We start from the raw sequence: 27,820 nt of genomic DNA, 5'->3' as shown, positions 1-27,820 counted from the left end.
GGGTGGCAAGAGGCTAATCGAGAAAACAATCCTAAAGAATCTGACATCCAACATTTTACTCTAAATCAATGCCTAAGAAAATTGTTAGTAATTTTCATCATGCATAAATTATACTTGTGGTTCTAAATATTATCCTTCACACTGTTGCTAAACTATTCCTTGAAGGCCTGCAGGATAAATGGCAGGCTCATCGCCTTTCCTGCATTTTTGTACTGAATGCTGCCAACCTGCGAACAGTCGTAAAAATCCTGCAGACACGATACTGAGGAGGGGAGAATACACGCATTGTTAGTTTTTTCTGAGCGCACTAATTCTTTGGGATACATATGCACTTCATTAATGATGAGTCACTCTTCAAAGCGGCACACAAACTGCGGCAGCAAACTTGGAACAGACAGGCAAGCAGCAATGTTTTCATATCACAGTGACATTATCGATTTTGGTGTTGCCAGTTTTGCTCACTTCAGGATCTTGTTTGCATGGACTTGTTCGAAGCAGTATGCTAGTGCCAACATTTCACCAACAGAGAAGACTTTCAACGGTTATGTCGGAGACCGATGAACAACTTTTTTGCTAATTTTTCACAAGACTTCACACGACTTCACACTTTTGGCAGCAGCGGTTGTGGTCATGAGCAAGTCGCTAATCTACTTTTACTTTTGTCACAGGACTGCATATTCGGAACAATCCACGAGCCGAAGGAAGGAAAAGCTATCACCTCTGCACGTGCGGTGCCCAGCTGACCACCTCGTCACGACAGTGACTGGTCTGCTGCGTCTGCCCTCTACCAGCCAAGTTCCAACATATAAGCAGGCATCGCTGATGCTGTTGCTCACTTTTGGAAGCAGCACTTGCAATCTCGAGCAAGTCGCTAATCTACTACTTTTGCCACAAGTTTTTTTTTTTTCCTTTGCTTTTCAACTATATTTTTCTCTGTGTATACCGCTGCTGCTGCTGCCAAATTGCACTGTTTACACAATGCCGACCGATGCAGAGTTGGCAAAAGGATAGGAATAACTTCAATAAAGTGCCGGCAACCGATGGTTTAACGCGTCGTGACGCTGGCCAAGCGTCGACCCGGAGTTGGCAAAAGAAATGGAGGCTTTCACCAGCAATATATTTTAGCAGACCTAATCACCAAACAAGACGAGATCCCATTCTTGGACAAGACTTGTGGCCACAGAAGAGGATCTTGAGTTCACGTGTTGATCGGCGACAGTACTCAACTTAAAATGGCATTTGGGATGCATGTGCCTGTAGTTTAAACAGAAGCTTGTCTGGCCCGCAGCCAAGAAGACAACTTAACCCTGTGAGGCTACACCAATCGCAGGGTTGCGCACTAGCAACGGTATGAATTGCATGTATGTAATGTTGCATACCTATGCAACATTTGGGCCGCAATAATCTGCCAATGGCTCATCAAAGTCCGCAGAAGATCCTTTGCTGGCTCATCAGAGGTGTCACGATAGCATTTCGCAGTCTCGATTGAGTTTTTTCCCCCCTGCCTATATTAGCACAGTTCAACGAAAGCTATAAGCTGCATCAGCCAATAAACACCAAAAACCAGAAGCAGCACTTTTTCAGTCTGCCACAGAACACCCTCTGCGAGACAACTGTTGGGAAGCTTCACGGAAGTGTCAGTCGCTCAAGCAACGAGCAAGCAGTCCTCCCTTCTGTGAAATGCTGTTAAAAATTAAATTATGAGGTTTTACGTGCCAAAACCACTTCATGATTATGAGGCACGCCGTAGTGGAGGACTCCGGAAATTTCGACCACCTGGGGTTCTTTAACGTGCACCTAAATCTAAGCACACGGGTATTTTCGCATTTCGCCCCCATCGAAATGCGGCCGCCGTGGCCGAAATTCGATCCCGCGACCTCGTGCTCAGCAGCCCAACACGTGAAATGCTGTTGGCTGTGAAGTTGATTGACCCAACTTAGCTAGGCTGCTTGGTGCTCGTAACACAGTACAGTCGAATCCACCATTTGAAGGCACTTGTCGTTATAACCGTGTTCCTCTATTGTGCAATACACATATGTACAAAACCATGCAGTTGAGCTTAACAGGCCCTTCATATTTACACCGACCTGCTTTGATATTCTAAGCCCGTCAATCCCGTTTGAATCTTTGTTCTGTACACACGCAGCACCTGCTAGTGCCAATGCACTACCATTCACATATCATCAACTATGACTACTAAAAAAACAACGCAACGGCTAAAGAGATGAAAATATATTTAGTCAACTGTACAAAGCTGAGAAAAATTCACAGGGTTTCTAATAACTGCAGTCGCATCTTCAAACAAGAAAATAATAAAAAAAAGACTGGGGATAATAATGGCAGTTGCACAAATTCTCACAGGGCTGTAAACATAAGGCAACAAATACATCCCAAAAAAACCTCGGAGTATCGAAACGGCTCACTCGTACACAATCAAAACGAACATGGGAGAAGGCAACAAGAACAGAAGCAAAGGTTCATTGATTACACTTTCAAATACAGCTCCAATATTATCCAGTTAGACTCTGGTCATTTTAGCAACACGGTGCAGGCAGCAAATATGTAGTTGCCAAGCAGACTTGTGTGACAAGGCAGATTGGCAGGCAATGACTGCATTCACCGGACTATCAAACTGCTGATGGCTCTTTCAACTGTATTTAAACATGCTGCAACTCGTTAATAGACTCCACCGAACAGCTGGGGAGAGGGCACTGAACTTCGTTAATGCCCCTTGCCAATTACCGCGAAGTGGTGTTGCTTGAGAAATGCCCTTCCATTTCGGTACTTTCCAGTGCATGCTGAAAAGTGCTTGATCACAAAATTGTAGGTCAGGTATCGCAAAGAAACAACACAAACGCTGCAACAGGTTCAATCGACAAGTGCCACTGCCATCCACACAGTGGAGTCTCGGACGAGACCAGTCGAGGTTCATTCTTGAATTCAGGCGTTCTCTTTCTTGAATAGCACACAAGTACCAAATGCCAATATGCACACAGAAGTAAATTAAACAGTGTTTAACAGCAACTGATTTGATAGCCATAAGCCTTGCTTGTAGCCCTCTAAATCAGATTAAAATTTGAACGAAAAACACGAGAAGCTTACATTTTATCAGAAACGTACAAATGTAGACTTCACACTTTCCAATGCTTCTAGCTGAGGTGTCACTGTAAAGAAGGTTCCACTTGTTTGTTCAGCGACACGCTGGCATCCACGCATGCCATGCCAGACTCATTCAGCTTAAGCATGAAAAAGCACTGCATTAATACCAGCCCCTTTTGATAGTGATTGGGCCAGATCTGAATAAAAATTCTCGACCACAATTAGCTTCCTTCCGCAGATTGAGCAAACCCGTAAAAAAAAAAGTCAGCAGGAAGAGGCACAGCAGTAGGGCTTGCAGAAGCAACACCTGCCCAATGACAACTGCACGTGTTACAATTGTGTACGCACAGTATGCACCAGTATGAAAGGGAACACCAGATTGAAACAGTGAAAAGAAAAGTACTACAACACATTTTTTTTTTAAAGACAAAGACTACGTAATGTGCGTCGGCGAGTGGAATTCTAACTCGCGGTTCCGCGTTAATCTTTGTTTAAATATCAATTGGATGCTCTCTTTTGTAATGGTGCCTGAAGTGCAGCAAGCAGTTTGCCAATGCCAACGCTCACTAACAAGTGTCTCACACATGGTCTGCAGAATATTTAAGCATACTATACATAAGTGGAAACTTCATAGCCCTGAACAAAACTGCACAAGGCTCTGACCTAGCACCAATGACACTGCAAAGAATATCAGACATTCCCAGAGCTAGGACAGCGTTTCAATGAATCAATTTTCATTTTTACATTACACTGAAGCACAAAATATAGCGTCACCTCTTGACAATTTCCACATTTTTAACATTTCAATCTTTACCCAAAAGCTGAAAGTATTTTTTTCATACCGTTTCAAAGCACACAACGGGAAAGAAAACTGTGGCATGGAAAAAAAAAGCATGCCGTAGAAAACTGAACATTCAATGCACTCACACTTTATGGGCATTCCATTCTACAAAAAAAAAAATAACAAACCGGATGACATTTTAAAAAACGGAGGGAAGAGGTCATGCATAAGAAGTATCAAGCGAGTGTCAGTCAGTTTCTCTTTTTTTTTTATCACTCATTTTCAAATAGAGGGAGGGGCAGCAGGAAAGGGAAATGACGGCGGCAGGTCCACCCACTCCCATCAGGCGAACGACAGCGCAGTACAAAAAGAATTTTGTTGATGGCGTAGCTTCATCTTTCAGTGCAGAGGAGCAGCCACTGGAGTTGCCGGAGCAGTCAAAGTTGCGCCTCGAGGACACCAGAGGGAACGCCTCTTCCGCCATTTCCCAAACTACCACCCAATTTCTTTCTTCCCTTTTTTTTTGTTGCTATTCGTGGGTACACCACAGGCCCACCTACAACGTCAACAGTGTCCCAACAGTGTCCCTCTCTTTAAAAAAAAAAAAAAAACTGTCCTGCACACATTTCACTGTTCCGAAGTGGCTTCAGGGGTGCAGTTATTTTTCTTTTTTTTTTCCTTTTTTGCTCTTTCTTTCTCTTTTCCAACCCTTTCTTATTCTTTGCAGCAGATACTTGTTGAGAAACTGGATGTGCGGACAAGCAAATCTCCCTGTACCTAGAAAGATAAAAGGTTGAACAGTACTGAGTCTGCTGATAAAAAGAAAACAAAAGGAAGTAGTACTGAACCATTACAAAATACAGCTGAGGCCATATTTTGTGATGATTCTTTTTCCATTCTATTTGCTCTTCATTGGCTAGCATGATGCCACGCTTGCTATTGATTTTATCAGCCGCTCAGCACAACGGGCGATAAATTAATAGAGTTCAACTAAAAGAATCCTTGGCCATGAACTGACACGCTCGATTATTCTGACAGCTTTGCAGCACCATTACCAGCCCCACAGAGTTAATGCACGAGGACAACTGAAATTTCTAACAGATTACAGCAAGCCATTGGGTAATTCAAACTCCACCTCCACGACTATGAAAATTTGACCACGCAGTCAGGCAAAAATGGCGACATTTTGGCTTTGGTATGTCACTGGCATGGTCACTGGCCATGTTGCTAGCAACCTCCTCAAAACCAAAACTAGCAAAGCCTAGTCACTACAATAGTCACTGGCCAGGCTCACAGGGTGGAGCAAGCCAAACCAAGCCACTATAGGCTAAAGGCTGCACTTGCAGCTTGTCGTGTGAGCTCCTTGCATTCAGCATGATTATTTAAATAATGACACGGTGCTGGGTGACTTCACTAACTGCCATTACGAAATTCTGTCACTCACTATCATCAAACAGCTTCAAGTGGCGCCAACATCATGCACCAGCTAAGTGAGGGAAGCAATTACTGTTGTGAAGAAGCCCACCGGTCATTTGTCGCAGCACAGTCGCCTCCTGTTATGTACCAGCAGATAAAGATTCGGTGCATGCGTTGACCGTACTTTCGCCTACCTGAACTGAAACATGACAGTCGTCGACCGGACTGACATGACCGCAGGCAAGTGCATGTGCGCACACAGCAATGTACCGACAAGCTTTTTTTTGGCCACTTATGAAATAAAGTCACTTATTTTCGGGTAAATCCGATATTTCAGACTCCCAATTATTCAGAATTTTCAGCAGTCAATTCTGCATTATTGGCCAGCAGCTGTACATGGCCCCAGGTTTCATCAAGCACTAATACCAACACACAATATGGGTTTGCCGGACGCGACACCTGCAGTAATGGCAGAACAGCACAATGTGAACGTGCCGGCACGGTCAGAAAATAGTGGTAACAACCATTCCCCACAACTTATTGATGGCAATTTTATAGAATCCTCAACTCAACTGTGCAAACACTACTGCTCCTCTTGAAAGAAGTGCACACCCCCTAACTACCCAAGCATATTTATTTTGTTTATACGCTTCCGAGAACTTCGGGCTGTTGAACAGTGCAGATGGCACGGAAATTCTACCCACATAAAGGATATTACCCCTTATGCAAGAACGAAAACATTTACATTTCAAGCTTAAAGATGGCAGCACATTGGTGCTATAGTTACAACTGTTAAAAAATAAACAAGAGGGAGATCTTACCGGAAGTTAAACTAATGAAAATTTAATCTTGGGCAGGTTCTTGACTTTTCCTAACACATTGCGCCACTCTTCGCTTGAAGTCAGCATAGTTTTCCCTCCACTGTTTCTGGAAAAGAAAAAGAAAATCGAAATGTCAGATTATCTGAAGGCAATCATACTGACATAAACCAAATATTGTGAACACTGAAGTTCACAGGTTAGCCCATATAAAATTGCGACACACATGAGAGCATGGTTAAAACTACAAACGCTTACAATTTAAATTTATTTCCAACATCCAATTACTCATAACTGCAATATGGGACTCGGCTTTAAATGGGCTGTAGCCTAAAAAGTGTGCCTGTGAGCAAATCACACTTCCATAAATACATTAAACCTCATTCATTGAAGTTCCATGGGACTGAAAAGAAATGTTCCAATTAACTGGACATCAAAGTATCTAATGTACCCGTACATTCACAATTCTAAGCACTCCCCGCTATTTTTGCAGGAAAATTTGGAAAAAAGGTTGCACACAATAATAAGCACCGCCTTTTTTTTTTCGCTAAAAAGCACGTAGCCAAGGCTGCCAAGTGCGCTTGCTCAATCTGTCAGCGAGCCAAAGCCGTCGGAGTCCCGAGGTGGTGCGGTGTCCGTGGCCCAAACCCCGACTTCTTGCACACGGATGCCTGGATCTTCACGTACGGCGTGGTTTCCCCGCCACCGTGCACCAATTCAGGCGGCCGCGTCTTGTGTTGCGACACCACACAACAGACGGCTACACAGAATGCCAAAAACAAAGCCCTACCCCAAAATTGGCCGAAAGTGACCCCGGATAACTATCAGTGCGTTGTCCGGTGGGCCTGGTATAGGCGGCGCTCTGCAAGTTTCACGGGAATCGCAGGTGCGCGGTGCTTAGTGAACCCACAAAAGCGGTGGGTTCACTGTCTGCACCCAGACATCTTTCTTCTGAATGTTTGCGAAATTAAATGTCATTTCTCACACCCATTTCATCGAGATATAGCCACAATAAAAGGGGGGAGTCACTTTAGATTTTTTCAAATCCAAACACCCCCACTCGCTTTGGGTATCGCAACCGGAAAAAAAGAAGAGGGTGCTTAGAATCGAGTAAATATGGTATCAAGAAAACAGTAATGAAATGCTTACTATATCAACATGCCTCTGCTCAACTGCTGAAATTCAGAAATCAGAACTGTCGTTTGTACTTTGCCCCGAAGTCAGCACGGAAGCTGCAACTCTCGTCATCCCGTGACTGAAAAGCAATCGCAGCTGTGAGGGCCTTACAACTCCCTACTCGGTGCCGAAAATGGCGCGAGACATATTTGTTCATTGAGCAGACATGCTTTTCACCACTGCGCATACAGTCTGGTTATTTTGTCACCGGTGAGTTGGTTGATTAACAACTAATTGTCCATTGCAATGTAGCTGGCAAGTTTAACACGAGTACGCAGGCCGTAGTAGAATCTCTTCTCATCGTCAATTTTTGCCATGTTTGTGACCCCACACACACACATTGCACTGAATCAAAACGAAACCACTGCTTGCCACAACTGCTGCAGGTGAACAACACACGCCTTTGCTCAACTGCTGAAATTCAGAAATGAGAACCCTCGCTTATATTTTGCCCAGAAGTCACCCTATGCAAGGCTGCCAACAATGATCACCCTATTTGGGTGATCATTGATGGCAACCTTGCAGTTATGAAGATATGCAGCCAACACAGTGTGTTGCGCAATGGTAAACGCAAGATGACGACGTGAAGCATTTTCATTTTGCTCCTGTACAACTCCTGCCATTACTATGCTGATGTGAGCTCCGTCACTTCTTTTCGTAAAGCCCCATGATTAACGCACCTGGCAGACGTCATGGGGGGACTTTCGTCAAACAGTGCATGGCAAAATACATACAAATTAACAAGAATTTGATGCCACTGGATAATGCATATGCTTGCCAGGACCATAGCGCAAGTCCAAATTATCTAATTTTCATAATTAGCAACGGTCAGTTTAAACATGCTTTCTTGTATTGTGAAGTGTGTAAAGGAAAATACACTCTACCACATTAGCACTTCACAATACAGTCAAATCTCCATATAACAAATCATGCGGCACTGCCAAAAATTGTTCGTTATTCCGAGAGGTCATTATAGTGACATTCACCATTCCACCCATCCACTCATCAGTTCATAAGTTGTCACCGTTTGAGCTATCCACGAGAATGTCGCTGTCAGCTCTCGGCCCGCGCTGTTGCTATTTTCCATAGATTCCATCGCCACACACCACTGAAACACCGTATAGTAAGAGTGACGCGTGTAAAGACGCTGACACTGAGAAAATTACTGACAAAAAAGAAGCTCCATGCCACTTCCAAAGCAGAATGTTTCTTCTTTGTTTTCACATTCCTTGCCGAAAACACCGCGCAACTGTCTAACTCGAGGTGAACTATTCCAAAGCGCAAGCGCCAACGTCCGGAAAGTGCTCAATGCAACCATGTGGCATCTCTGCGAGCATGGAGGTTACGTAGTTAGTACAGCCGCAGAAAGAAGGCAAAAGAAAGAAGAGATGTGCCTCCATTCATCATCATCATCAGCCTGGTTGCGCCCACTGCAGGGCAAAGGCCTCTCCCATGCTTCTCCAACAACCCCGGTCATGTACTAATTGTGGCCATGCCGTGCCTGCAAACTTCTTAATCTCATCCGCCCACCTAACTTTCTGCCGACCCCTGCTACGCTTCCCTTCCCTTGGGATCCAGTCCGTAACCCTTAATGACCATCGGTTATCTTCCCTCCTCATTACATGTACTGCCCATGCCCATTTCTTTTTCTTGATTTCAGCTAAGATGTCATTAACTCGCGTTTGTTCCCTCACCCAATCTGCTCTTTTCTTATCCCTTAACGTTACACCTATCATTCTTCTTTCCATGGCTCGTTGTGTCGTCCTCAATTTGAGTAGAACCCTTTTCGTAAGCCTCCAGGTTTCTGCCCCGTAGGTGAGTACTGGTAAGACACAGCTATTATATACTTTTCTCTTGAGGGATAATGGCAACCTGCTGTTCATGATTTGGGAATGCCTGCCAAACGCACCCCAGCCCATTCTTATTCTTCTGATTATTTCCGTCTCATGATCCGGATCCGCCGTCACTACCTGCCCTAAGTAGATGTATTCCCTTACGACTTCCAGTGCCTCGCTGCCTATTGTAAATTGCTGTTCTCTCCCGAGACTGTTAAGCATTACTTTAGTTTTCTGCAGATTAATTTTTAGACCCACTCTTCTGCTTTGCCTCTCTAGGTCAGTGAGCATGCATTGCAATTGGTCCCCTGAGTTACTAAGCAAGGCAATATCATCAGCGAATCGCAAGTTACTAAGGTATTCTCCATTAACTTTTATCCCCAATTCTTCCCACTCCAGGTCTCTGAATACCTCCTGTAAACACGCTGTGAACAGCATTGGAGATATCGTATCTCCCTGCCTGACGCCTTTCTTTATTGGGATTTTGTTGCTTGCTTTATGGAGGACTACGGTGGCTGTGGAGCCGCTATAGATATCTTCCAGTATTTTTACATATGGCTCATCTACACTCTGATTCCGTAATGCCTCCATGACTGCTGAGGTTTCGACTGAATCAAACGCTTTCTCGTAATCAATGAAAGCTATATATAAGGGTTGGTTATATTCTGCACATTTCTCTATCACTTGATTGATAGTGTGAATATGGTCTATTGTTGAGTAGCCTTTACGGAATCCTGCCTGGTCCTTTGGTTGACAGAAGTCTAAGGTGTTCCTGATTCTATTTGCAATTACCTTAGTAAATACTTTGTAGGCAACGGACAGTAAGCTGATCGGTCTATAATTTTTCAAGTCGTTGGCGTCCCCTTTCTTATGGATTAGGATTATGTTAGCGTTCTTCCAAGATTCCGGTACGCTCGAGGTCATGAGGCATTGCGTATACAGGGTGGCCAGTTTCTCTAGAACAATTTGTCCACCATCCTTCAACACCTTGCACAACCCGATGCATTGTCACCTCAGGAATAGATTTTTTTTTAATTCAACACCCTCTCGGGTTTTCCGAGCCATGTGCTGCAGCATCCACTTTCTGCGCCTTGTCTGCAAGGCTGCTGTTTCGGCTGCCGCGAAACATGCACGAAAACTGAAGAATCCCCAGATTTCTGAATATTAGTTTGTAGTACTGAGGCATTGTTAATGTGACACAGAAACTGAATAAGGATTGTTATTCTGAAGTTTGTAGTACTGAAATGTTTTTACAATGAAACCGTAAGAAGTCGGCTGGATATTTCTGAAAAGTTCATCAATCTAAGACGTTCATTAATGTTATTCGTATTCATTGTAGTTCTGACCTACGCCTGTACTATAGTCGAACCCACTTATAACGATACCGGTTTTAACAATATATCGGTTATAACAATGAGAAGCTGCTGCACCATGAACTTTTTTGTTTTCCATGGTTAAATAACCTGCTTACTACAATGCCCCGATGCCGCATTATCGGTTGTAACGATGAAGTCTGGCTGCTGAGTGTCCTGGCTGAAAGGTTTTGAAATGAGAAATCCTTGGAACGAAAAAAAACCGAGAAATTCAAGCTGCTGCATGATGAGCTGCAGCTCCAACAGCCGCCGCACATTCATTTTCCAGCCATCTCCGCGCAGCTCGCTCCCCGTCGCCCTTTCACCCCTCCGAACACGAATGGGCTGCGCCCATAGCTCTACACCGCGCCACCCTCCAAAACACGAATGGACCATGCCAACTGCGTTGCAAGCAGAATGCTCATGTTGCTTGCTGGATCCTCATTCAGCGCAGTTCTGCAAACAGATTAATCGCTCACATTCGTCTTTGTCGGTTGCGTTGAAGTCGTTCCTGGCCACGCGGTTTTTCAGCCTCACCTGACTCGCCGCTGAAATGAAGACGGCTGATCTGCCCGCTGATTACCGGCAACGCACAACGTTGCCAGTGAAAAGAAAATGCATGGCCATGGATTTGGAAACTAAGTGCTTCTAACCGACGACACGATCGTCACCAACATGCTTGCATTAAATAGCGACGGCGGCAATGGCAGTGATGATGCAGTAGGGCAGGCTGCCTTAACAATGTCCTTACAGGAGGTCCAGCAGATGACTGAGTCACTCAGGGGCTTCATTTTCATGAGGAACTTTCCGCTGCACTACGTGGAGCACTTGGATGCCTTGGAGAAGCACGTCGGCAAGCATGCAAGGCTGACGGACATAAGCTTTTCTCGTGCAAGCCAGTGACGAGTACCGTATTTACTCGCATAATGATCGCACCGCTGAATGTTGTAGTCAAAATGCGATTTTTTTCAATTTCCCATGTAGTGATCGCACCCCGAACTTGCCGCGGCAATGTGTCATGTGCCAAGTCTAGCTAATTATGATCGCGCTTACCACCTGTCAAATGCTACGCGAACGACTCTTCAAGACAAACCAAGCAGCCTGCACGCACCGAAAGAACACAGCGACACAAACTCGACGCAAAAGTTTTGCGTCCACAAACATGGCGGCTCTGTATGTGCACCACGTTCGCCAATACCATTCTAAACTATGCACCATGCGCAATTCTTATCGCAACAGCTCTTTTGCAAAGCTCTGCTATCACCTATAAACATCGAAAAAGTTTAACCTTTAATCCTAGAATGCGACATCCTCCTCCTGCAAACTCCGCTGTACCACGCAAATTAAACACCGAAATAAAGCACCAGCAAGACAGTACAGTGGCACTACATTGTACACCCGTCAGAGAAAAATGCGTGAATGATGAACCGGACGACTCCGCCAGGGCCATAAGGAAACTATGGACAGGCCTACGCTTTCTCAGTGTTCGGTTGGTTTTGATTTCAGTTTTGGTAGCTGCAAAATATTGATAGAAGGAAGATTTCCCTCTTATGCTTGCTTTGGTGCAGAGCTGGCGCAATTTTCCACTAAAATGCCATTTTGGTGCAGGTTGGAGCAAACGGTCGCTCTCGGTCCGGTTTGGCACAATTGCTGCAGGCATTCCACCACTGACACGCTTCGGGGACACAAACCCAGCAGCTTACGCAGAGCGCTACCGAGGAAGAGAAAACGTTAACCTGGACAAACCCATCACGCGAGAAGAGGTCTACGCAGCGATTCGAAACACAACCAGAAACACGGCCGCGGGTGCAGACAAGATAAATAACGCACTCATCCGCAACCTCAGTGAAGAGTTAGTCGCAGAATTAACCGACTTTCTCAACAAACACTGGGAAGCTGAGACCATCCCCGAGGAGTGGAAGCATGCGGAGGTAGTGATGATTCCTAAACCGGGCAAGAAACTGCAAATTGAGAACCTCAGACCGATCTCGCTCACATCGTGCCTGGGAAAACTGTACGAACGAGTGGTGACGCTGAGACTACAACAGTACATGGAGGACAACGAACTGTATCCCCACAGCATGTTTGGATTCAGAGCAAAATTATCGACCCATGACGTACTGCTTCAAATCAAAGAAGAAGTACTCGGGAATGTCCCCAGGAGCGGGGAGAATATAATAATGGCATTGGATATCAAGGGGGCTTTTGACAATGTAAGCCACGAAGCTATCCTCATGGGCATGAACGACCTGAACTGCGGGAGGAGAGTCTACGGCTACGTCAAAGCCTTCCTTTCAAACAGAACGGCAATGATTGGCCTCGGAGGGCTCCGATCAGAGAAGTTCCTTACTCCAAACAAAGGGACGCCTCAAGGGTTGGTAATCTCCCCGACGCTTTTCAACATAGCAATGATTGGCTTGGCAAAACAGTTAAAAGAAATCGATGACATACACCACGCCAGGTATGCTGACGACATCACCATCTGGGTTAACACAGGCTCGCTCAGACAGAAACAAGAGAAGCTACAAGAGGCAGCCACCTGCGTAGAGGACTACGTCAGAGCAAGAGGGCTAGCCTGCTCCACTGAGAAGTCCGAGCTCCTGAGAGTTTGGAGAGGAAAGCAAAACCGCACAGTCCCCACCAGCGACGAGTTAAAGTTCAACGTCTACCTCGAGGGGAAGCTGATACCGGAAAAGACGCTCATCAGAATCCTGGGCATGTGGATACAGTCAAACCAACGCTGCACCCACAGCCTCGCCCTACTCAAGGCATCCACCCTACAAGTGGCCTGCATGATCACGCGCATCTCACACAGACGCCACGGCCTGCGAGAGGAGGACACACTGAAGCTAGTCAGAAGCTTGGTTGTCAGCCGAGTGGCATACAGCCTCCCATACTACAATCCCATCAAGAGTGAGGTACAACAGGCGGACGCGATTCTACGCAAAGCCTACAAAACTGCACTCCACCTTCCCCAGAACACTTACACCGAAAAGCTCCTAGCCTTAGGACTACAAAACACATTCGACGAATTGAAAGAGGCGCAACTAGTCTCCCAACAACGCAGACTACAGCAGACCCCATCTGGCAGGGAGCTCCTGAAGAAACTAGGCTGCGCCGATCAACTTCAAGAGATACAGAGGGCCAAAAGAATTCCGGACGAGTATCGCAACACACTAAAGGTGGCACCCATACCCCGGAACATGGATCCCAACCTACACAAAGCACGCAGAGAAGCGAGGGCTGAATATACCTACAAAAGACACTAGCACCCCAAGAAACGGCGGTATATGTGGACGCAGCCACATACGCCGGAGCAGCGGGGCAGAACAGCAACGCGGTAGCAACGGTGAATGATTCGAACCTACGCGAGATCACCAGCGCATCACTACAAGGCTGTACGATAGTCGAGGCTGAAGAAGCGGCCGTCGCTCTAGCGGCAGCGGAGGGATATCATTCTAAACGGTCTCTAACAATCCTTACAGACTTGCAAACAGCGTGCCGCAACTACCTACGCGGCAGAATAGGGCACGGAGCGCTCCGCATACTCCGCTCCGGAGACCACATAGCACAATGGCAAACAAAAGAACCAATTAGGCATATGATAGTATGGACGCCGGGACACACGGGAGTGGCAGGGAACCAAGAGGCGGACAGGATAGCTCGAAGGTACACTTATTACTGAGCATCCAACATAGGCGACCTCGAGGAGACCGAACCTGTACCCCTCGAGGGTACACTTATTACCGAGCATCCAACGTAGGCGACTTCGAGGAGACCGAACCTGTACCCCAAGACTATTCGGCGATACTAAATTACTACAAGGGCTGCAGAAAGCGGTATCCACCACCGCACAACTCCCTTAGCAGAGAGGACTCTGTCGCGTGGAGGCAGCTACAAACGGGCTCGTACCCGAACCTGAACGTACTAAGCAAAATTTATCCCACACAATACAATGACAAATGCCCCTGGTGCCACGAAACACCCACGCTGTATCACATAACGTGGGCATGCCAGAAGATAGACGTGGTACCCGTTATACCAAACCCGAGTGCGGAGCAATTGGAGGGAGTGCTCTCCAGCGATCACCAGGTCGACCAAGAAGGTCTGATTCGGCGAGCACAACTGGCAGCAGCATCCAGCGGAGCCCTGGACTAAGGGCAACCGACCGTTGTGCTAGAAGATGGACGATTCCATCTGAAGACTGCAGAAGACCAGCGAATCTAGAGCTGATAAAGTTTTTCACTCACTCTTGGTGTACACAAGTGTGCACACAGCAGCTAAAGGGTTAACCTGGTCGGTGGAAACATGCACGAAGGGGCTTTGTTCCACCGCACCCCACCCCTCTTCGTTGCAGAATGTCCACCCTTCAAAAACTTCTGGGGAGAACCCTGCGCGAGTATGTATGCAAGTGAGGGTTGGTGAGTGGGAGAGGACAAGAGTGTGAGCATGAGTGGGAGCAGGTAAGCGTGAATGGAAGCAACTGTGCAAGCGAGCGAGTGCCGACGAGTGTGTGTTGCGAGTACCTAGCCTGCGAAAATATGGGTGACTGAGTGAGCAGCGGCTTATTCTGCCAACCTATAAACTGCACAGGTGAACACTCACCGCTGCATCTACGTTCGCAGGGGACTCATCGTTGGGGTCGGCCAGCATGGAGATGACAGAGATGAGAATGGTTTCCACTGTGTGCACAGGAAGCCAACGTTCGCTTGCCTTCTCATAGCCATATTTGTCATCCCCCGGCTCATGCAGGATTGAGATGCAAACATCGCCGTTCTTCTCAACTGCAAAAGATGAGGCAGCGACATTAGAGGTCAGAAGTGACAAAGTTCATAGGTTTATTCATGCTATCCTTACTTTCCCAAGAAAGCACTGCCCTACCACAAGACCACAAGAGGTAAAACTTAAAAGTAAAGGCTTTCTTCAGCTAATAGGACAGGTGCTCATGGTTGGCAAATGTATGCCTGCCAACTTTGCGAACTTTAAAATTCTGCACACACAAAGGCAAAATGTGGGGAAGGAGAAACAGCACGCATTTCTTTTAGTATTTCCATGGCCCAAATGTTTGGGCACTTTTAACAATGATTTACCTTTAGATGCAGTGCACAAGCAGTAGCAAACTTGAAACATCACACACTGACAAGCTACACATTGTTTTTAGAATGCAATGACTTTTTAGCAACTTTGCGTTTGCCAAGTCGGCCTGCTTCAGGAATTTGGCTTAACTTGCTCAAAGCAAATAGACTACCCCACTGGCAAATGACAGCTAACACTGACACAAGCTACAGCAAGGCAATGCGGGTAATATACCACAACTTTTTTGCATGTACATTTTGCAATAATGCCCCACCCCTACCCTTCAATATATTAAAAGACATTTTCTATATAAAATCAATTTTTGAAGAACAACATAACTTGAATATCACAGAACGAGCCCAAATTCATAATTTTATGAAGGATTTGTGACAGATGGCAGGAATGCAAATGGCTACACCCGGGCTCGGAAACTCCACCACTTTGGTGGCAGAGCTAATTGGCGCCATCCATCAGGAGGGCGGGAAAGCAACTCCGCTTCCCTTGCACGGCCTCCTAGATGCAGGAGGCCTCTCTCTCCTCTTGCCCTCCCTCACTTTCGACTGCGGCCACACACGTGCACCAGCCCGGCGCCAGCTTAGCCGGCTGCATGAAGTTTCATGTTTCGTTATCCGCCGTTATCGGGAAGCATGCGCTGCTGTGCGTTGACCGGCATGGGCAGTTTCGTCAGTTTTGTGGTCTTCAATGGCCGTGTGCTTGTGCTTCGCGATGTTTCACCCGTTTCACAGCTCACACCGCTCGTGCAGTGGTGCACGAATACCTCAAAGACAAGCCGTGCAAGGTTATTCCGAGCGCCTAAGGACAACAAGTGGGCGCGAGACCCAAGGACATAAGACATGTACACGAACGCGGCCCTATGCATGTGTGTGTTCCACGAGTCTCCAGACATCGTTTCGCCTTGATTGTGCTACACTTCCCTCTCGCCGGTAGAGAAACCTGACCAATATATGTTTCTCCTCATTGTCACCTGGTCTAGGACTTGCATTTTTCTGTGCCAAGTCTCATTCTGCAACTTCAGTAACTCGCCCAGCTTTCCATCCCACCCTCAGTGCTTTTTCTGTGCGTCACAGTTCTACAAATGTATTAAGAGCTGAAAAATTACTGTTCCATGTTTGTGTACTATCTCAGCAATTGCCTATGGGAAAACCAGGCGAACAACCTTCATGTGTAGAAATGATAGGCTTTTTTTTTTTTCTGGGAAGCACGAGCCCTGCAGGTATCCTCTGTGCAGATTCTTGCAGTTGGTGTTTATTACACAAAGGAGTGCCTGGTAGGTATGACTCAGTGCCTTAAGTGATGTAATTTTACTGGTAAGCATTGCATTCGCAGTAAAAGACAAGTCGTGTTGGCTTATTTCACCTGCTCTTTGATTGAAGAAAAGGCCTTTCTGCAATTTTTTTCCATGTGCTGCTCCAAAGCTGACTACCTCCTGCTTCCCCTTGCCACCATTACTGAAGTTGTGGCCAAGGGCAAAAAAATGTGATAATGTGTATTTAAGTTTTTAGTGCAATTGTATTTTTGTTCTGCAATGTCTCATTTTTTTCAGTATTAATGAACATGTTACGCATTTCATAAGCTTTTGTGCAGGTTTATAAGTTCTTGTTTCTTTTTTTTTGTTGGTATGGCTATCAATAAAGCAATCTTAGGATTTTATTCTATTTTATAGGTATTTTGGTGCCATTGTTTTTGCCATTACCAGTGAATTATCCCCTTTCTTTAGTTGTCATGACCGTGATATACGTCACCCAGTTTTGTGCATTATCTTAGTGAGTATATCAGAACTCTCAGTGCTCATATCAGAAGGTCTTCTACACTTTGGTCTTTAGGGCATCATATAAAAATATTTTACATGTGTGTACATGAAACGGCCTTCACGTTTGCTTGAGTTTTTTGTTTGTTTGTTATTTCACTGTCTGAACTTTTTTGTTGTTTAGTAGTCGTATACATGTCATGCATTTCTCTTTTGTTCATTTGCTGAGTGAGTATCGTACCAAGTTAAGAAAAAGTATTTGTTTTCAGAAATGGAAGTCAATAGAACGAGGCCAAAGATCTGTTGTGTTGCAAGTGGGATTTACATACGTTTGGCACATGCTGGCATACTCAAAGTATCGACAATACTGCATGCGTGCTAACGCATATAAAACCCACGGTGCACAACGTGCCAGTTCACAAACAATGCCAGGGGTAGTGCACGCGAGGGCGATAAAAATGCGCCGCAACAGGTAATTAGAAAGCAAAAGTTAAGTTGCACAGCGTGGGGAAGGGTCGAGAGGGAGCGGAGCGGGTCATCATAAAAAAAAACAAGAAAAAGAAATACAGAGCGCTAGGGTGGGGAGGCACCGCACGGCTGCAATTTCTGTTGCCATGACAACGTAAATAATACAGTCAAACCTCGATATATCGAACACGGATATATCGAATTATTGCGTATATCGAACACTTTCTATATCACGTGGAAAATCGCATGCATTTTTTATTTTTTATTTCGAACGGGGCCGGATGTAAAATGGATATATCGAACTCCGCCGCCCCAGACCAAGTGCGCTCTGTTGTCAGGAGGCGAGCTTTCCCGCAACACTCTCGAAGATAGCGGCGGCGCGATGGGCGTTCCAGACTGCTGCGTACGACAGATCCCACATCGGTTGCGCCGAGGGCGCCATTTGAACGTAGCGGCGTACACACGCGGCGGCTTGGAGCCCGCCACGGCCGGTCTCAAGGGGGAGCGAGCGCTTCGCGCGCGCGCGCTCCCCGGCCGTGAGCCAGCCCGGCCGCCTCAATCACGCGCGCCCCCGCCATGCGCGCGCGATCGAGGCGGCCGTGGAGCCAGCTGGAGCGCTTTGTCGGTGCTGAGCCACACAGCATGTGAATTGAGGACTTCGTTGGCGGTGACGACAGCACTGGAACGGTGGCGGAGTTAACAGGCGTGGAGATCGCGGCAGAAGTGACTGCTGAGCGGCCAAACGAAGACGCTGCCGAGGCTGATCCAGCAAGCCCTGATGTTGCCCCGCTCCCGACTGCAACTGAGGCTGTAGCTGCTTTGGCCGTTGTACGCCGCTACTGCGGCGCAATAGAAGGCACTGGACCGTCTCTTGTGGACCGTTTGGACTATGTTGAGGACGCCGTGGTCAAGCACGCGGTTGCCAATATGAAGCAGGCTACGCTGCTTCAGTACTTTCAGCGAACGAAATAAATACTTTGTTTGAAGCTTCATGTGAGTATCTATTGCGCCACGATAGGTTCATTGATTGATTTGTGCTAGTTTTTGACGCGTTTTCTCCGTGATTTTATATATCGAATTCTGGCTATATCGAACTATTTTGCGATCACCGCGCTGTTCGATATATCGAGGTTCGACTGTAGTGTGCGCCGCATTTTGCCATAGTATCGCCCTCCTGCTAAGGCCGTAACTGAACGGGACCTTGGCGCTAGTGTCGAAAGACCGTCTGCTTAAAAACAGCCATGCAGAGATTCACCCCTGGGGCTATACCACATGGTAGAGGGTAACAGAGTCAGGAGCCATGTTAGAACAGGGAAGCGCAGGAGTAGAGGAGGAAGACAAAGGGAGGTGTGCAATTGGTAGGCATAGGCGATGTCACGTCCACAGGAGCAAGATAAGCGAGTAGTACGAGCACTATTGCTGCACTCTTTCTACCCGAGAAACGCAGCAGAACAAAGCTAAAATAGATGAGTGTTAAAAGCATGGTGCTGCTTTTTAAATGCCCAAGTGTCTCCAGCTTTTCAGCACTAAAATGGTTCTGGCCAGATAAGGCTCTAAATTGAAAAGTGCTGCAACATATTGCAAACGAAACTTATTTGTTTGATTTTTTTTGAGTTTATGTACAGCATTATATAGCTTGTGCGACATTGGAAATTTGCACTGTGTGTGTATATGGGGGGAAAATAACCAAAACTGAGGGCCACGTGAAGTGCATCACAGTATTTGGTAACTAACACTTTAGAGCAGCATCAGGGCCACATAACAGCTTTCAAACAAGTTAACAAGCCAAAACCTCAGAGTTACAGAATTACAAGCACTAAAGCACAACATCATGTACCATACAAAACTGGGGCAAAAAAAAAGGACATGCCTGAAATGCTCTAAGGGCACATTTGTCATGGTTGCTCAACTCTACTATGCATTTAACCCCCCCCCCCAAGAAAACATGTCAGAAAATTGGCTGCACATCACTATCTGATATCAAACAAACACATTCACACCATCGCCAACAGCCCATCTATTAATACTGTCATCTCAATACGGCAACATGGTTCTGTTTTAAAGTGGCAATACTGCAGTGCCACTCATTACAAAAAGTTGCCAGTGGTTTAGTTAACCCTAGTCGAATTGCGAAAGCAAGAGATGCATGGCTACGCTTAAGGTTAAGCATTTGGTTTAGCTCTACTGTATAGACATGACAAGACACACTGTTCGGGTGACTAGGCTTTTACGACACTTCTCGAGTCGTGCTGCGCTTTTTTCTGGCGTCTCTTGAGCGTGTTGTCTCTTCCTGTCCTCCTTTCGCACTCTCCATAACAACTAACTACACTGAGGCGAAGCGCATCTACATATACTCCCCGCGAGGCGACAGCTCCTCTCCCTCTACCCCCAGCGGAGCACATCTGGTGGAGCGAGCGGCGGCACTATCTGTTGGAGCACGGCTGCGGTGTTGCTAGGCAACGGTGGCTCAAGATCGTTCGTCGGCCATGGCATACGGCATATGGCGATACGAGCCCAAATGGCTCGCTGGCTGGCATAGTAAAGCTTTCGCTTTAAAACTTGTGCACAAGGGTTATTTTACATTTTTAAAATAGTGGCAAAAGAGCCATGCCACACGTTTATCACATTCCAGAAACAATCACATATTGCTTGTTTCTGGACAAACACAAGTGGTTGGTCGGGACATAAGCCAAAATCCTATTCGCCATTGTTGCAAAGTTGTTCAAGAAATGTGATGGGGAATACACAATGACACATGATCTGCTGACAGTGACAAAGAGCTACCTGACAAAGAACATGCAAACATTTAAGTTTGGAGCACCCACCACAGGCATATGCCCCGCACCACTGACGATGACAGTGCATACCCCGCACAATAGTCAACAAATTTTCATTATGCAAATGCTGAAAGTTTCATTACTTTCTGTTCATAAAGATCAAGAGCATGCTACTTTATCACAAAAAGCAGCTGCTTGTTAGATTCAGGCACAGATTATTTTCTTCCACTGAATCAATAAAAAATGAGAGCACATTATATTTTAGATTTGTCAGAACTGGGCAAACTAAAATATTGCAACAGTATGGTTGTGAGAAAGAGAAACTTTGAGAAAGAGAGCTTCTGAGAAATCGGATTACAACAGCTCCTACAGTGTGTGCAAAGGTTAAATTTGTAATGCCCATACTTACTGTTTGGGTGCCATATTTCTGTAATGAATTTCATCTTCGGAGGACGTAGCGGATACTCCTTCGGGAAGTACAGGTGTGCCTTGAAGAACCCGCCCTCACTATAAAAAAAAAAAAAGAGAGAATGGTGAAGTGGATCAGAGTGTTTACATGTCACAATAAAAGCTACAACAATGAAAGTGGCTTAGCGAGAACTGACAGTCAAAGAAATCCAGGATGCTGTGATTGAATCAGATTTCTCATGGTGCCAGCACTTTAATGAAAAACTGCACAATTCTCTCACTTAGCAGCTTGCATTAGGACTTTCTCCACAACAAGCATATATGCAATTCATAAACCTTAATCATCTAGGCAAGACTTGACTCAATGACCACAATGGAACATGTTATCAATTACTGACCAGACAAGATCTGTGTCATACCATTGGCTACAGACACTGATGCTTCCATGTTTTACAAAAGTGCACAGAGACTTTGGTGAAGCATAGGTTAAACCTGACAATAGGGCTAGACTGAAAATTAAAATCCGAGGTTTTGTGTGCAAAAAACCACAATATGATTATGAGGCACACTGTAGCGGGGATACTACACCCGATGAATTTTGACCACCTGGGTTGCTTGCCGTGCAACCAATGCTACGTACACTGTGGTTTTTGCATGTTGACCCATTGAAATGTGGCCACCGTAGCCAGGATTTAATCCCGCACCCTCAGACTTCGCAGGACAATGCCAAAGCCACTATGCCATTGCGACGGGTAACGGGGTTTAACCTGTGTGAACTGTAGGCACTGTTTTAATAAAATTCCACTAAGCTGTCCAAGAACATGGGACCTGCTAACGGATTAATGACAAAACCACAGATTACACATGCCACAAGTTTCACATCAAACGCAGCTTCATGCTTTCTACTGGTAGAAGAGGGCTATGGGCCCTTCAAATAAAATGATGGATTTAGCTGTCACGCTCGACGAGGGCACTGTGTAGAAAAGCACAGCACACCCAAGTGCAGGCACAGCAAGTTAAAATATTGCATATTGCTCAAAGATAACTAATGAATGTACTAAAAGCTGCTCAAGATACTCTCAAGCCATGCTATATACATTCAGGACTATATTTTACAGAATTTCTAATGGCAAAGCACTCACAACTACTCCACACGAGTGACAGTACAGTGATTGCTAATGCTGGGTTGATCCAATGGCATTGATAGATCTGGGCTCATATTGCCCTGTTAATCCAGACGGTAAACTAGTGCCAGCAAACATAGTGAGATGGTTTTATGAACAGCCACCATCAAACTTAGCCAGTACAATAAAAGCATATTTATAGCAGATTAAATTTAATAAACACAGTCTAAGATGCAAACAGGTTGCTTTGAAAAGAAGACACACTGAGTTGGCGTCAGTCAAGGCATCCTGACCAGAAATCTCCAGCACCGTCAGCAATGTAAGCAAAAAGGCATTGTGGCATGTTCATATTTAGTACAATGCATCAATAGTCTAACCCATATACTTAGTCCGGGGAACTTTTGCCAAGAGGTACAGCAGACCTTAAAAACAGTCGCATTATGCCTATCCACCAACTACAAGCTTATTACTTTGTTGCTTATGTAACCTCACACCTAACACATACCGCTCTGCTCGAAAGTTGAAACATGGAAGTAAAATTACCATCTTTGTCACACCAAGACTGCCAATTAGCTATTAAGTCGTCCACTAAGAGAATACACAAAACCATATTGCTAAATAGCACAACCAACAACGGAATAGAGATACGACAAGACAGTGCATGCTGTGCATGGAGATCTCTGAACAGAGTTTAATGCAACAGGTGATTGTACCACAAAGCACAGATATGACATCTCTTATACACAAAAGGAATGGGAATGTCAAGTCAAAGCCAAGCTGGGGTATGCGGCAAGTCACCCAAGTGTTCAAACTTAAATGGAAGACACCATCATGAGCGTGTGACAAACTTCTACTTGCTTAGAGAAACCTGCAAAATACAAACTCTGCAGTCCCAGAACTGAAACTGTTAAGTCACTGTCAGAGACATTTGTCCATATTCTGCATTGAAGTTTGAACAGCCTAAAGCAGCATTTCCAAAACAAGTACTACACTTCTGCATAAATATGTATTCAGATGCCCAGTTTGGTCACTACATGTTTAACAGCAATACCTAGACATGGAAGATTTTTTTTTAAATATGTGCTATTTAGTGGCACTTCAACCTTGCATTATGAACCGCACATTGGTCATTTAATTTTTAGTCCACGCAAGTATACTCGTGATCAAGGCTTGTCAGCTTCCCGATAAGGAAATCTGCACCCACAGCTATACCAGACACATAAGAGAACCAATTGACATGGGCGTAAAAAATTTACATGCACTTACTACAATGTGTCAGGTGGGCCAATAATGAGCACCTCCCACTTGTAGATGTCATTGTCGTCTATTAGCCCAGCAGAGAAGCCTTCCACGGGATTTTTCTTCAGCTCTGCAAACAGAAATAGCATGTTCTGAAAAAGCTACGATCTTTGGCGTTAAGAGAGTGCCGCATATGAAGCACGTAACTCGAGTTTTAAAACGCAAGTGGGGCTTTTGTCGCCTGCTACGCGTCCCGAGCGAGACACTCCATAGGATGTCCCGCTAATGACAAGCAGCATGTGTCGCTAAAAATGGGGTTCTTAAAAACGCACCAACGCATAAACGATATGCTCAAATAGCATCAACACTTTATTTTTCAACAACAAATCCGCGGCAGTGGATGAGAAGGAGCAAGCGCTGCTGCAAAGGAGTGCCATTTCATGGCGTCAGTGCGACCAACAACACGGCCCTTCTCGCGCGTTGAAAGCATTTCATTCGACGCTATCGAAAGATAAAACGACGGAGAGAGCAAGCAATAGACACACCACCTAGTTATGCGCATTGTGTGACCTGCGCAGCGGGCATTCACAGCTTTCGTCATAAGGGAGATCAGTCACGCCGGGTGGATGCGTCATAAACGAACGCTAGCAGAAATGAAAATGCATTTACTAATTTATGGCCCCTACGAAGCGAGTTTACAGCGCGAGGAGGTTATACTGCAGCGGATACAGGCAATGAAAAACAAAGCAGCAGGGTCAATACAGTGCAAACGTCACTGCTCCAGGACGGAAGACCATTAGAGGCGCGCGAGTGAGCTCGCGATTTCAAAAGCATTTCTCACTTCGCAGCAGCGGTCGTTATTGCGCAATCAAGAAAGCGTGCTGCCACTGACATTCAACAGATTGATAGGTGCGCAGCTATCTACGCGCCATTTGAAGTAAGGGACCACGGACAGCAATGCCCAAACAAAACCATAAAAAAAAATTTCATCGAGTGCGCCGGTACCAAAGCTACGGTTGGCCCGCGGCGAAAAAGTAATGAACAAAAGCGGAGAGGGAAAACGTCGACTTGCGGGAGGAAGGGGGGTAATTTTTTTTTTCTTCTCTTCTAAAAGAACTGATGCGGCGGAAACGAGCTAAACGCGAAATGTCGAGCTGTTTGACGGCCCTAAAAACGCGTGGTAAAGGGGCAAGCGACGGAAAGACGCACGCTACGCAAGGCGAATCCTGCGGACGCAGCACATAGCCTTGGGAAGCGAGGACAAAAGAAAGCAGTTAAAACCGAGGCGGCACACTGCTGACCGGAACGGGCCGTGCGGAAAGTAAGCACTGCACCCCCGCTTGCGACACATGAAAAGATTGCAGAAGTTATGAACGTTACCGTTTAGCTGTTTTCGTAGCAACAGGGCCGACTGCTGATCTGCCATTCAGACGATATCAATCGTTCCTCTTCACGCGAACAATAACTGACGGCAACTATGGCTGTCCTCGCACTAACTGAGCATGCGCTCAAACCATATGGTCCTCGAGTTCCGGTTCCGTCGCGCTGATGTTTACTGTGCTCGAGCTTACCGATAGAAATATGGTAGCTGTCGTGAAACTCTGATAAGCAGAGTTTTCGGCGATTGTGAGGCGTAAACGCGCTTAGTTACTGGCTTGATCAATAAAGTTCATCAGAACACGTAGTTTGTAAAGATTTCTAAAGTATTAGCAGCTCTATACGTCATAGCCATATAGCTGTGCTTCTAGCCACTGAGCTAACGCGGCAGGTGTACGGACTCTTCTTGCCCGACGCTGTTGTGCTCTTATTTATTTATTGTCCGTGCCACAGAGCTGTCGATTCCGATAACAAGAAAGATAGCACTGCTAGTGTGTATCTATTTTTGCAGGGCGCAGAATTTTCCCATCTTCTCCTTTACCAAAGCCAAATGAGATCATTCGTCGTTGCGTAGCTTAACTGATGTCATGCATGTGAGTAGTGCTTCACAGATGGAAAACCTACTCGTAACAGAACGTGAATGTTTTATTCAAATCCGAGATGAGCAGACTTCTCTCCGTTTTGCCACAACAGGAGCTTCATCCAGCGAAAGTTTTGCCACTGTAGCCCACATCTGTTGCTGGCAGGTCAATGAAGTTGATGTACATTCTGAAATGAAATTGCAAGTTGTTCCGATGCACTCACAGGTCTTATATGAGAACAGGCACCACTGACAGATATACGAGAACCGGTCTTTTCAACAACAAAAATGGACATAAACCAAGTAGGCTTTCATGGGGTCAAGAACTGATCTCTATAGTAATCTGAAGATTTTAAAAAAAGATCTCCAAAATTCAGCATTCGTCGTCAAGCTTACATTGCTGACGCCACCTACAATTTTAGGAAAAGTATTGTGTGGTAACTGTGCCTTGTATTAAATAACTGCTACTGTCAAACTGAAACTTTGCATTGGTTGCTTGTCTGCACAGAAAGGCGGGCACCCGTCATTTGAATTCGTTGCCTTCGAGGTTCTGCAGAGGATATTTATGTTGTGAAAAGGAATAGGGGGAAAACAGTAATATTTATCGTATGTAGTGCATACCTGTCCCCTCTGATGCCCAATACCTTCTCAATGTGCTCAAAAAGAGCAGCTGAATGCTTCTTATTCTCCTTTGGAGAGAGGCAGCCAATGCTGTACAGGTTTGCAATGGCACATGGCTCGTCAGTGGCTCCAAATGACATCAATTGGCCAGGACTGATGTGCACCACAACATACTGAAACAAAAGAAAACACATCCATAGCAGACATGTGAAGGCATGCAATGGGGGGGGGGGGGGGGTATGAACGGCAATTTTTATTATTGATTGGGCACTTCAATTGGTCGAATGGCACTATATCGCAACAAATAACGCATTTAGTTCTCACGGTACTGAACGAGCTTCCTCTTTGGAAGGAAGGAATCGAGAATTGAAATGCGCGCACAGTTAATTAAACCGAACTCGTTACTAAAGCATGATAGTTATGCTTAACCTGTGTAAACGACTGCACCTGTTATCGCGATTGCTGTCGTGCGTTGCTAGGCGCTTGAGATTACTGGGAAGTCTTGCTTCTTTTCTTAATTATGTGTGGTGAAAAGGCTCACTCGCTCAAAGTAGTCACATGATTGCGGCAGACAGCAAAGCTATAGTGCCTAGAATATTCTAGGCACTGTAGCAAAGCGTTGCGCAGACTAGTCGCAGCTGTGTATCGGAGAGCGATAAAAACTACACAGCTGCGACTCCTAGACTGCGCAACGCTTGCAACCATTTACTGCTGTCTGTCGCAATCATGCGACTACTTTGAGCGAGTGAGCCTTTTCACCACACATATTTAAGAAAAGAAGCAAGACCTCCCAGTAATCTCAAGCGCCTAGCAACGCACGACAGCAATCGCGATAACAGGTGCAGTCGTTTACACAGGTTATTCCGTTAAGCATAAGCATCATGCTTTAGTTACGAGTTCGGTTCTCGATTACCTACTATGCAAACCAAGTGGGTGTAATTGACAGGCATCTCACAAAAGTAGATCATTTTTAGACCCCGCTCAGTGATTAACTGAAGGCATTGACTGAACCCGACCGCCGCCCTATTCGAATGGTTTCAGAAGTGAAAAACAACGCAGCGCTGAACTTTCATAAGTTGGCGTAGCACTGATTGCATACACTACGTGCATAAATATTAGAATAAAAATGGAAAAGAAAGGCTCGTTAAAAGCAGGCTGGAAAAAAGTGGTTGAAACGCTCGACCGGCATTCGGTGCCGTAATCATACCGAGAGCGGTTTTCCCAAAGAGGCCGCCACAACGTTCGCTGTAGTCTTCAGAAAGTCGTTCGGAATGCTGCTTGCGGGGAGATTTGTGTTGATCGTAAGAGTTGGCATTTTGGGCTTTGAGTCGTCAGAGTACTCGCAACAGAAGAAGCACACACTACTCGTCTCCTAAGTCGCGCTAAGTGGCTAACACCGACAAAGCAAAGAGCGCGGGATGGAGGGAAGTGAGGAGAGTACCTATGAGAGTACTATAAACGCGAAAAATGAAAGGAGGATAAAGGCATACTCGTGCTCTCTCCTCCTGTTTTCTTTTTTTTTTTGCACACTAGCGTCGAGTTGCAAGGACAATTTGCAACTTTTGCCACATGCTTTACTATAGCCTTCAAGATTGACAACACAACGTCGACGCTCTCTAAGGTAACGCTTTCAACGCTAAATTTTTAGAAAACTATTAAGTCATTTATTTCCAATAACGCATCTAATGCATGGTACCTAATGTACCATAACATAATAGAAAGGGCCAGTAGGCATTACTTCTTGCAAGCTTTCTTCTTTTTTTTGGCAGTGTCTGCTGTGCCCGGGGCACAGCAGACGAAAGGTGCCCGAAATCATAGAGTTAGTAGAACAACTCTAGAGGAAAAGCTGGGCCGGAAAAGTGGGAACCTCTAGGGCGCCTCCCTGTTGCTACTGGTCAATGTGGC

The 27,820-nt window shown here is 45.7% G+C and overlaps 3 protein-coding genes across 3 annotated transcripts in view; 1 reads left to right on the top strand and 2 right to left on the bottom strand.

Moving 5' to 3' along the window:
• LOC139056250 (carbonic anhydrase 2-like) overlaps positions 1-3,088 on the top strand; it is a 42,004-nt gene extending 38,916 nt beyond the window's left edge. The window contains exon 8 of the mRNA XM_070534325.1: positions 669-3,088. Coding sequence (XP_070390426.1) covers positions 669-743 — 75 coding nt within the window. The 3' untranslated portion in view covers positions 744-3,088. The remainder of the gene's footprint in view (positions 1-668) is intronic.
• On the bottom strand, positions 2,218-24,874 carry LOC139056251 (ubiquitin-conjugating enzyme E2 G1). The gene is made up of 6 exons (XM_070534326.1): positions 24,718-24,874; positions 23,365-23,467; positions 20,976-21,073; positions 15,083-15,261; positions 6,118-6,223; positions 2,218-4,657 (listed from the first exon to the last, which is right to left on the bottom strand). The coding sequence occupies exons 1-5, from the start codon at positions 24,761-24,763 to the stop codon at positions 6,140-6,142; spliced, it is 510 nt and encodes a 169-aa protein (XP_070390427.1). The 5' UTR covers positions 24,764-24,874; the 3' UTR covers positions 2,218-4,657; positions 6,118-6,139.
• Positions 24,875-25,341: 467 nt separating this feature from the next.
• On the bottom strand, positions 25,342-27,377 carry LOC139056252 (macrophage migration inhibitory factor homolog). Its single transcript, XM_070534327.1, has 3 exons — positions 27,123-27,377; positions 25,916-26,088; positions 25,342-25,482 (listed from the first exon to the last, which is right to left on the bottom strand). Exons 1-3 carry the CDS (start codon positions 27,228-27,230, stop codon positions 25,413-25,415), a joined length of 351 nt encoding a protein of 116 aa, XP_070390428.1. The 5' UTR covers positions 27,231-27,377; the 3' UTR covers positions 25,342-25,412.
• Between the last annotated feature and the right edge of the window lie 443 nt (positions 27,378-27,820).

Source organism: Dermacentor albipictus, chromosome 2, assembly GCF_038994185.2.
Source record: "Dermacentor albipictus isolate Rhodes 1998 colony chromosome 2, USDA_Dalb.pri_finalv2, whole genome shotgun sequence".
In the NCBI taxonomy this organism is placed as follows: Eukaryota; Metazoa; Arthropoda; class Arachnida; order Ixodida; family Ixodidae; genus Dermacentor; species Dermacentor albipictus.
This window is presented reverse-complemented; position numbering and strand designations above follow the sequence as displayed.

Coding starts and splice junctions, on each gene's coding strand:
- LOC139056252 (XM_070534327.1), bottom strand. CDS start 27,230: ATGCCAACTCTTACGATCAACACAAATCTCCCCGCAAGCAGCATTCCG. Junction 26,089..27,122: donor CTTTGGGAAAACCGCTCTCG/GTATGATTACGG, acceptor CTTTTGTTTCAG/TATGTTGTGGTGCACATCAG. Junction 25,483..25,915: donor TTGGGCATCAGAGGGGACAG/GTATGCACTACA, acceptor ATTTCATTTCAG/AATGTACATCAACTTCATTG.
- LOC139056251 (XM_070534326.1), bottom strand. CDS start 24,763: ATGGCAGATCAGCAGTCGGCCCTGTTGCTACGAAAACAGCTAAACG. Junction 23,468..24,717: donor GCTACGAAAACAGCTAAACG/GTAACGTTCATA, acceptor TTCTGTTTGCAG/AGCTGAAGAAAAATCCCGTG. Junction 15,262..20,975: donor AGAAATATGGCACCCAAACA/GTAAGTATGGGC, acceptor CATCTTTTGCAG/TTGAGAAGAACGGCGATGTT.